Source organism: Mustela putorius, unplaced genomic scaffold (genome assembly GCF_011764305.1).
Source record: "Mustela putorius furo isolate JIRA1106 unplaced genomic scaffold, ASM1176430v1.1 tig00000145_pilon_pilon_pilon, whole genome shotgun sequence".
In the NCBI taxonomy this organism is placed as follows: domain Eukaryota; kingdom Metazoa; phylum Chordata; class Mammalia; order Carnivora; family Mustelidae; genus Mustela; species Mustela putorius.
This window is the reverse complement of record NW_025421294.1, coordinates 29,134,919-29,145,986: the sequence shown is the minus strand read 5'-3', so window position 1 is coordinate 29,145,986 and position 11,068 is coordinate 29,134,919. Positions and strand designations below refer to the sequence as shown.

At 35.9% G+C, this 11,068-nt stretch overlaps 1 protein-coding gene across 3 annotated transcripts in view; it reads right to left on the bottom strand.

Annotated features, from left to right (window-relative positions):
* Nucleotides 1-1,703: 1,703 nt before the first annotated feature.
* The window catches only part of FNIP1 (folliculin interacting protein 1), a 155,333-nt gene continuing 145,968 nt past the window's right edge, over nt 1,704-11,068 (bottom strand). For all 3 annotated transcript variants that reach the window (XM_045075544.1, XM_045075546.1, XM_045075545.1), the window contains 2 exons: nt 7,091-7,206; nt 1,704-4,820 (listed from right to left, as the gene is read on the bottom strand). In XM_045075544.1, coding sequence (XP_044931479.1) covers nt 4,742-4,820; nt 7,091-7,206 — 195 coding nt within the window. In that variant the 3' untranslated portion in view covers nt 1,704-4,741. The remainder of the gene's footprint in view (nt 4,821-7,090; nt 7,207-11,068) is intronic.

Below are 11,068 nucleotides of genomic sequence, written 5' to 3'. Positions count from 1 at the left end.
ACACCAAGTCCATGGTCTGCACTCCAAAACAAGGATAAGAAGCACTACACTCTTTAACCTCCGCCTTTTTATCTAAGTCCTTCCCACTCAAAGCTACAGTTCCTCAGCTCCCCTTGTACCTTCACCTTGGGTTTGGTCCCATATGCCATCCTACTCTCTGTTCTACACTAGCAAAAACAAATACCAGATTATCTTTTCTAATACATTTTTCACCACATACAGTTGGAAACCATTCTGGTCTGAGAAAACGGACGCTCATGGAAAGACAGGAAGATCTCAGATTAAATTCTGTTACAGATTTTTTTTTAAAATTTTATTTATTACTTATTTGACAGACAGAGATCACAAGTAGGCAGAGAGGCAGGCAGAGAGAGAGGAAGGGAAGCAGGCTCCCCGCTGAGCAAAGAGCCTGATACGAGGCTTGATCCCAGGATCTTGGGATCATGACCTGAGCCGAAGGCACATGCTTATTAACCCACTGAGCCACCCAGGCACCCGTGTTACAGATTCTTATTACCAAAATCATTTCTCTCTGCTTCTCAGAAATTTTCCAATATTTCTCTAAATTTGTATTCAGGAACGGCACTTACCGACACAGGTACCCAGTTATAAACCTTTAAAATATCTGATGGAGTCTTCCCAAATACTTGATATTTCCTCTCTGCTTTAAAAGAGTGCACTTGGGGTGCCTGGGTGGCTCAGTGGGTTAAGCTACTGCCTTCAGCTCAGGATCATGTCCCGCATCGGGCTCCCTGCTCGGCGGGGAGTCTGCTCCCTCTGACCCTCCCCCTTCTCGTGGTCACTCTCTCTCTCTAATAAATAAATAAAATCTTTTAAAAAAATAAAATAGTGCACTTATTTTCTTTAGTCAAATATAAGAGTGATACACACACACACACACATATATACATAAAATGATGTGAAAACAGGCACTACAAAAAGCCACTGGTCTAACTCTATCTCCTGACCTAAGTCTGCCCAAACCAACTGGCCTGAGTGACATAGGTAGCATTTCAAAAACCTCTTCAGGAATGAATCACTGCTGCAGACCTGGCACTCTGGACTGATGAAAGAGCTTACTTACCCTATAATGAAGATGAAGAGGACAGACTTGCTCAGAATCACATGCAACTCAGTGAACAAAGCAGGATTAGAACCCAAACCAAGTATTTTGGTTTAATTGTAAAGTCAATGGTAATTTGCATAGAATACAATGTTCTTAACCAGTTTACATGGCTTCTTCTAGATTTTAAACATTTTTAGTTTGTTTTCAAAAAAGCAGTTGAAATTTTCTATTTGTCATCATAAGGCACAGGACAAATGGAACACTATACCAGTATATTTTTTATGACTATATTTTCATTCATCAGAATATAATGTTAAATTCTCCCCACAACAGCTAGAGTCTACAGTGGGGAGGCTGGACAGATTACCCAGTAATAGCAGCAGACAAGAATTACTAAGCACATGGGGTATCCCATGCATTGTGATAAATTTTTGACGTTCATTATATCACTTGATTCACACACCACCTCAGAATGTTGATTCTACTAAACATTAAAGAAATATGGGATTAAAGAAGGACATTATGAACAAGGTCACATATCTACAACTGCCACACTTGTGAAAACTATACAAATTAGTAGACACCAGAGTCCATATTACATATGCCTTATTTACACATGAAATAAAGACCAACATCATCCATCAAACTGACGTGTGTTTTATTGCACAAATTTCCCCTAGAACTGGGAGGTTATTTATAATACAGGTGTACATTTGAGAAATGTATACAGAACAAGGAACAAGTATGTACATTTACATATCCCACCATCTAAATAACTTAGAGAAAGCAGAACAATCTCATAAGACATCCACCAGAAGTAGGCATTGTGTAAAATTGTTTTTTTTTTTTAATGATCATCCCCAGTGTATGCCAACTGCAACAAAACAAAATCTGTGCTAGTATGTTTATTGCACTTAACATTTTCAAACTCAATATTAAGACATATTAATAAAAGCCAGGAATATTTCAAATCAAACCAATTAGTTTATATACAAGGAAAAATTAGTTTCAAATCTATAATGTAAAAGATCCCTTTTTCATTTCCTGTTGCAACAGTTTTTTTTTTCCTGTTGAAATAAACAGGTTTTTTAAAATATGTAACACATATCTGTCTGTACCATAGAAAGCCAAAAAAATTATTTTGAACAGGCCCAAACTCTTCACATTCATCATAATGATCACACTTTAAAGAAGTAGCAGCTCATTCCTTGGGCTTTGTGTAAGGAAAAACAAGACTATGATGAAGGTAGTAGAAATTAGAGGGATAGGAATTATAAAACTCAGGAATCCTATAAGGATTAATGATTCTATAAGAAACTATAGGCCTCTTCCTTCTGAGCAAAGCTTAGTTTTATTTTCTTTTTTTGAAGATTTTATTTACTTGAGAGAGAGAGAAAGCAAGAGAGAGCACGTGTAAGGAGGATAGAAGCAGGTAGGTCCCTGGGATCATGACCAGAGCTGAAGGCAGACACTTAACTGACTGAACCACCCAGGTGCCCTGCAAAGCTTAGTTTTGTTTTGTTTTGTTTTTAAGATTTTATTAATTTATTTGACAGAGAGAGAGCACAAGCAGGGCGAGTGGGATAGGGAGAAGCAGGCTCCCTGCTAAGCAGGGAGCCCAACGCAGGACTCGATCCCAGGACACTGGGATCATGACCTGAGTCAAAGGCAGACGCTTAACCGACTGAACCACCCAGGCACCCCCAAAGCTTAGTTTTAAAAGGAACAGTAGGATGGGCCATCCATTTATTGAAGACTAGATTTCCTAGATGATAATTAGAGATTCAAACAGGACTTCGAATAGTTTGATAGTTACATGTCATTCTGAACTACAATAAAAAAATAATGTACAATGGCCCACCTATGAATCTGTCTATATTCTGAATTCTGCCAAAGAGACTGATTTATAGAATTCCAAACAATAAAAGAGGGAAGAATTTCAATAATTAATGGAATAAGAATATTAAGCCAAAGAAAACAGATCCATAAATACTCTTTGGCAGCAAGTCATCCATGGGAGACTCAGGTACTAGCTGGGACCAGCTGATAGGATGTAGGAGCAAAAGTGATTGCAGGCACAATTTCAGGTTTAGACTCGATCAAAACAACCATTTCTTGTCTAGTTGGAGATTTCTTGAATATATAAAGAACAAGGCAAAATGTGACCCAACACTATAAATTCAAGGCCAAAGACTAAACAAACCACAGAAATTTTCCTTAATTACTGAAAATTCAAACAGCAAGAATGAATGTATTATACAGTAATTATACTTAGTAAGAGAATAAGCAAGGGTTTTTTTTTTCAGCTAATCAATTAATTATGATGAAAATAGTCCATGAAAGCAGAAACCAATTTCACGTCTAGCATTAAAAGTATCTTTGATCAGATAAGTAAAGAATAAACTTTAACGTAGTATTCAAGTAAACTGAGGTAGTAGAGCATATTGAAAACTTTATCTACCCATCTTTCTATTTACATTACTTACAAGAGTTTGGTTCCATATTAGCCTTTCTCATAAGCAACACTCAACAATATATACAAAAACACTAATAACTGACAAGTGAAAATATTTGAAAAAAATTAGATTTTGGAAGGGGAGCTCTTAGAAGAAAGAAATAATTTTAAAAATTTATAATAAGCTCTATTAGTGTAAACTGAATATTATGAAGCAGTGAAACAAATATTCAGTTCCTGTGGGTTCAAAAGGGGCTGATACTGAAAGCAAAAGCCTTGGCTACCTGAGCACTTTTAAAGAAAACAGTATTATTTTTCCCAATGCTTTGGTATAATTTTTAATCCTAATTTTCATTTATTAAATTAGATGCAAATATGTAAATATTAACATTTATAAGAATTAGCTTATACTTATAAACAAAACAAATGGTATAAAGTAGTATTCTTATTTGGGGAATATACATTCCTCAGCCTTAAAAAAAGATCAGTTTTAGTTACATTTTAGGGTGTGTGAACAGAAAATTCACCAGAGAGTAACATTTAAACATTATTTACAATTGATACTAGCTGAAAATATTATTTTAAAAAAGGGCATGTTTACCAATCAATCTTGTATTTCTACCTTTGTTTTAAAAAATAGATACGTATGTACACTTGGATGGATAACATACACACATTTACACTCATTATTCTGGATTTATTATAACTAACAGGCTGTTTAAAATACTCTGAGAAATACCCCAAAATTAGCTACTTTGAATTGAAAAACAAAAGAACAAATAAGCTTTTGTAATCTATCCATACCTTAGAAATAAGGAATTAAAGTAGTGAAATGATTATTTCTGAGCCACAGAATCATCAAACATCCACTGCTGTTTATGAGTGTGGCAACACGGGAGTGATCATATGAAATTCCTTAATGTTATTACTCATTTAGAAATTTCTACACTTTGGCTTTTTCAAATGCTTTCCCTCAAAATTATTTATGCTATTTTAGTTTCACTTGCTTAAAAGTATACCACCACCCAAAAGTCCAGCCAAAAGAAAAAAGCAATCCAATGATCACACAATGTATACTGCAACATAGGATACCCAGGCACTTGACTCATTCAGATCGAAGTCTAACTGGGGAAAAAAAAAACTGCCATAAATGAATGTTGCATCTACTTCCTTAGTTTCTGTTTAACTTTCTACCAGAGTTAATTCTGACAACCTTTATATTAAAGAAGTATCTGAGCAACATATGGAGAGTGAGTGCTTGCTACAGCAGCCAGAAGAGGAAGATCACTGGATTCAATCCTGAAATAAAGAAAACAAAAATCTCAGTTTAGGGTTTCTGTAACCAATACATGTGTCTTACAGGATAACTGTTACATACCACATCTCAGCAGTCAAGAACCTAGGCTGCTCTGGCCAATACGAAAAGGGTAAAAAGAGAATTAATGATAACACAAAGTAGAAATGCTTCAGTATATAGAAACCAGAACAAAAGATTTTTTTAAAAAGAAAGCCATTGAAACCCTATTAGTAACTAAGTCATGGATGTAGGAAAGCATCTCACTGATCTGCTAATGGACCAGGCATCGGGGCAAGGCACAGTATCTTAAGAAATACAATAAAGTCTAATAATAGAGTAATTGTGTCCACCCATACTGTCTTGGATACAAATGTTTTTATAGAAGTACTTGGGGGGTCCCTGAGGGCTCAGTCAGTAAAGCATCCAACGAACTCTTGGTTTTGGATCTGGTCATGATTTCAGGGTCATGAGAAAGAGCCCTGCACCCAGGGCTCTGCACTCAGGGCAAGTGGAGACTACTTGAGATTCTCTCCCTCTTCCTCCACCCTACCCTTTTACTCTTTTGCGCGTTCTCTCTCATAAATAAATAAACAAATAAACAAATAAATAAAATCTTTTTTTTTAAAAAAGGACTGAGAAGAAGTAATAGGGGCTGCTGCTGCTTCTTTTTTTGGTAATGGAAGCTTCTTAAAAATACATCTTTATTGTAGAGTTATTCATATAGAATAAATCTGAATAAAATCACTTATTTTTTCAGCTAGTTGCTTGAGAAAGATGAAAGTTTGGCAATAGCCAGCAGTAGTAAGAGTGTGCTTCCTGCTGACTGTGAGAATTTATTCTGATACTTTTTGGACAACCTTTAGTATTACCTATCACAATAACAAATAATATCCATCAAAAATTTAATACACATGTCCTTTACCCAAAAATTCTACTTCTAAAAATTTATCCTACTAACTTCAAAGATTTATATTCATTCCAGCATTGATTTATAATAGCACAAAACCTGAAAATAATTTAAATTCTACTATATAATGAAATGCTATACAACTGTTTAAAGTAATGAGATAAATCAGTATGTACTTATATGAACATTTATGATATATTAAAAGGCAAGTAGCACCATGATACATAGAAAATAAATCAATTTATACTTTTTATCTTATATATTTAAAAATTCTGTAAGAAGAAACAATCCATTAATTGTGTTTGGGTGAGGATCAGAAGTTAGGAAAAAGACACTAACAATTTAATTTTCATTTTATGTCAAAATGCACCGTAAAATTTGGTTATATGCATATTACATTAAAAACTAGTTTAATTTCTTTTAAATGATGGCATGACACATACAGAATCATCTATATCCAATCTAGATGATAAGGAGTAATATTAATGAAAGAATTTAATTTGGTTTCTGACACCGTTGCTACTTGATGTTGGTCCTCTCTCCCTTCTAAAAAGCTCAATTTTTAAAAGTTCCAGCTTGGGGGCGCCTGGGTGGCTCAGTGGGTTAAAGCCTCTGCCTTCGGCTTGGGTCATGATCCCAGGGTCCTGGGATCGAGCCCCGCATCGGGCTCTCTGCTCGGCGGGGAGCCTGCTTCCTCCTCTCTCTCTCTCTGCCTGCCTCTCTGCCTACTGGTGATCTGTGTCTGTCAAATAAATAACTACAATCTTTAAAAAAAAAAAAAAAAGTTCCAGCTTGTTTCAATTTATGCAACTAGGATTTGGGGAAATAATTCTCACATACATACATACACACACACGCACACACACGCGCGCGCGCACGCGCAAGTAGCCATAGAACGAACATAGGCAAAGTGACTAGTGACTACAGACTATAATGAAAAGGGCTAATCAGTGTTTCCCACCAATTTCCTGTTCCTCCTTCAGTTAGCATTTTAGAAAAATGTCTTCTTCCCAGGGATAACTGCAAACAGACACAACTACAGATAATTGCAGACAGACACAATATAAAAATAATGGAGGAGTAATAATATATAGATAATGTACTACCGCCCACAGAATGGTGTTACTTCAGTCAGCACATTTGGATGACAGGGCAGATGCTAGGAAGCATGATTCAAGTAAATTACAAGTTTCTCATCTTACTGTAATAGTATAAGGGACAATATCTTTCAGATCAGCGGAAGCCAGGGATCTGCTTTTATATGGTATAGAGCAACCCAACTGACAACAGTGTCCAACTTCTAAAAAGCAATTCTGGGAATATTCTTTGCCTAAAGAAAGTGCAATGAGAAAGCCTCAAACATACCCTAGAACCACTCCTAGTTCCTTGACGTGAACACGCATCTGTCCCCTCAGGTACTCAGACAGCATTCTGCTCTTGAAGTATAACTCCTGTAATCGGTCTTCAAGATGCATTACACACTGCAGTTAAGGGGGAAACAAGAACCAGGTAAGAAAATAGTTTCTACTTCGAAGTAACGGATTTCCAAGGCATCATGGTTATGACAATTCAGTTTAGTTATTCCACATAAACTAAAATTTGGAGCACAGTTTTAAAGCACATTTGCTTTAAATTTTAGCTAAAAGACTGTAATTTTTTCTAGTTAATATCAGAATTAGATCATACGGAGTTTTTGTTTTGTTTAAATGTAAATTATACATAATGAAAATTTACCATTTTAACCATTTTTAAGTATACAATTTAGAAGCATTAAGTACATCCAAAAAGACATGAAATTATCACCACTACACATTTCCAGAACTTTAAAAAATGTTTTTATTCCAAATTTGGTAAATGTAACACTCCTAAATTGATGCTTATCAAATTTATTTACACAGGAAAGGCTGCATTCTCTAGCAGAGAGTTAAAGAAAAACATTGGCAATAGCTCACAGAAAATGCTCAGTAGTCCTTACTAGAAGAGAGACGTTTCTAAGTTAGAACATTAAAAACTAAAACATACACACTTCATTTATTATCAACTAACTTGCTCCATTTAATAAAATAGGTGATTCTACATTGATACTATACATTTGAGAAAAATACATGAGTTTCAGGTATTAAAACCTAAATTCCTGGGGCGCCTGGGTGGCTCAGTGGGTTAAGCCGCTGCCTTCGGCTCAGGTCATGATCTCAGGGTCCTGGGATCGAGTCCCGCATGGGGCTCTCTGCTTGGCGGAGAGCCTGCTTCCCTCTCTCTCTCTGCCTGCCTCTCCATCTACTTGTGATTTCTCTCTGTCAAATAAATAAATAAAATCTTAAAAAAAAAAAAAACAAAAAACAAAAACCTAAATTCCTTCAGAGTATTCCTTTCCAATGAAAACCAACTATTAAAACTGCTATTGGGGGTGCCTGGATGGCTCAGTGGGTTAAAGCCTCTGCCTGATCTTAGGGCTGTGAGTCTGAGACTCACAATAGGCGTAGAGCTTACTTAAAGAAAAAACACCAAAGAGCTAATAAAAACCCACTTTCTTCTTGGAAAAAAAAAATAGAAATTATACACATACACAAATATATATAAACTGTATATATAATTTACATATAACTGTGAATTTACCATATTACCCCCCAACTTTTTTTTTCTTTTTTAAGTAGGCTCCATGCACAGCATGGAGCCCCAGCACAGGGCTGTAACTCACAACCCTGAGATCAAGACCTGAGCTGAGATCAAGAGTCATATGTCTGGGGCGCCTGGGTGGCTCAGTGGGTTAAGCCGCTGCCTTTGGCTCAGGTCATGATCTCAGGGTCCTGGGATCGAGTCCCACATCGGGCTCTCTGCTTCCCTCTCTCTCTCTCTCTGCCTGTCTCTCCATCTACTTGTGATTTCTCTCTGTCAAATAAATAAATAAATAAATCTTAAAAAAAAAAAAAAGAGTCATATGTCTGATTGAGCCACCCAGGCACCCCCTATATTACCCATTTTTAAGTATACAATTCAGTGGCATTAAGTATAGTCACAATGCTGTGCAACCATCATCCCTATCCATTTCCAGAACTTTTTTTCATTATCTCAAACATTAACTCTGTACCCATTACATAAAAACTCCTCATTTCTCTCCTCCCCCAAGCCCTTGGTAATCTCTATCTACTTTCTGTCTGAATGAATTTGCCTATTCCAGAAAACTTATTTAAGCAGAATCCTATAATATCTGTCCTTTTCACTTATTCTTCTTAGTGTAATGTGTTCCAGGTTCATCCATATTGTATCAGAATATATCAGAATTTCATTCATTATCTTGGCTAAATATTCCATTCTATGTATTATACCACATTTTGTTTATCCAATCATTTGTTAATGGACATGAGAGGTTTCCAACTTTTGGCTATTGCAAATAATGCTGCCATAAACATGATGGTACAATCTTTTTGAGTCCCTGCTTTCAACTGTTTTGAGTATAAACCCAGAAGTAGAATTGCTGGATCACAGGGCAATACAATGTTAAACTTCTTGAGGAACTGCCAAAGTGTTTTCCCCAGAGGCCGCACCATTTTGCATTCCCACCAGCGATGCACAAAGGTTTCAATTTCTCCACATTTTGGCTAATACTTGTTGTTTTTGTGTTTTTGATCATAGCCACACTTACGGGTGTGAAGGAGTATCTCACTGTGGTTTCAATATGTACTCTCCTGAAGATCTTTTCATATGTTCATTGACCATGGGTGCATCATCTTTGGAGAAACGTCTATTTGCCTATTTTTAAATTGAGTTTTTCTTTGTTATTCTGGATACCAATTTCTTTGAACATACATGATTTACAAATATTTTATCCTGTTCTGCAGGTTGTCTTTTCACTTGTTGATTATGTCCTTTGGTGGACAAAAATTTTGATTTGACAAAGTCCCATATATTTTACTGTATTTACTTTTGTTGTTCTGTATTTTACTTTTGTTGCCTATGCTTTTGGTGTAAAATTCAAGAAATCCCTGCCAAATCAAATGCCATAAAGATGATCCCATAATGTTTTCTTTGAACAGTTTTACAGATAGTTGAAGCAATCAATTTAAGTCAGTTTCAAATTTGAGTTTGTTTCTGTACATGGCATAAAGGGTTTAACGTCATTCCTTTCCATGTGGAAATCCAGTTTTCTCAGCATGATTTCTTTCAGAGGCTCCTTTCCTCTTTGAATGGTCTTGGCTCCCTTGTCCAAAACCAACTAACCATTTAAGTAAGGGCTTATTTGGGGGTTACTATATTCTACTGGCCTATATGTCTGTCCTTATGCCAGTATCACACTGTTTTGATTATTTTCACTTTGTATTAAGTTTTGAAATTGGGAGGTGTGAGTCCTCCATCTTTCTTCCTTTTTTAAGATTGTTTTGGCTCTTCAGGTCCCTTGACAGACCATGCAAATTTTAGGTTGAGTCTATTTCTTCAAAAAAAGGATGTCATTGGGATTTTTATAAGGACTGCTTTGAATCAGTAGATTACTTGGGGTAGTACTGTGATCTTGATAATACTAGGTCTTCCAATCTATGAACACGAAATGTCTTTCCTTTATTTATGCTTCTTTAATTTCTTTCAGCAATGTTATCTAGTTTTCAGTATATAAGTCTTTTGTGCATGGTAAAATTTATTGCTAAGTAATTTATTCTTTTAATGCTATTTTAAGTGCTTTCTTCATTTTAGTCTGTTCATTGCTAGCGTTATGTAAATGGAACTACCTTTGCAAGCTGATTTTGTATCTCGCAATTTTGTTGAATTCATTTTTAGCTCTATCAGGTTTTTTAAATTTTGTTTTAATTGTTTTTGTTAACATATAATGTATTATTTGCCCCAGGGGTACAGATCTGTGAATCATCAGGCTTACACACTTCACAGCACTCACCACAGCACATACCCTCCTCAATGTCCATAACCCAACCACCCCATCCCTAGCTCCCCCACCATCCAGTAACCCTCAGGCTCTATCAGTTTTTTCCTGTGGAATTTTTAAGTCTTCTACATTTAAGATTATGTCATCTGCAGAGATAATTTACTTCTTCCTTTCTAGTTTGGATTCCTTTCATTTCTTTTTCTTGCTTAACTGCTCTGGCTTGGGTTTTCTAATACTCTGATGGAGAGAAGTGGTAGAAGTGGGCATCCATGTCTTGTCCATGATCAGAGGGGTAAAATTTTTAATATTTCACCAGTGAGAATAAGCTTAGCTATGGTTTTGTCATATGTGGGCTTTATTATGTTGACTATAGAAGTTTTTAAGTAAGCTGTATTTTATTGATCCTAACAAGAAAAAAAGAAGAACTTTGAAAGCTGGAAATGCTGTCTTCAATAAGAGGGTATTCAGTA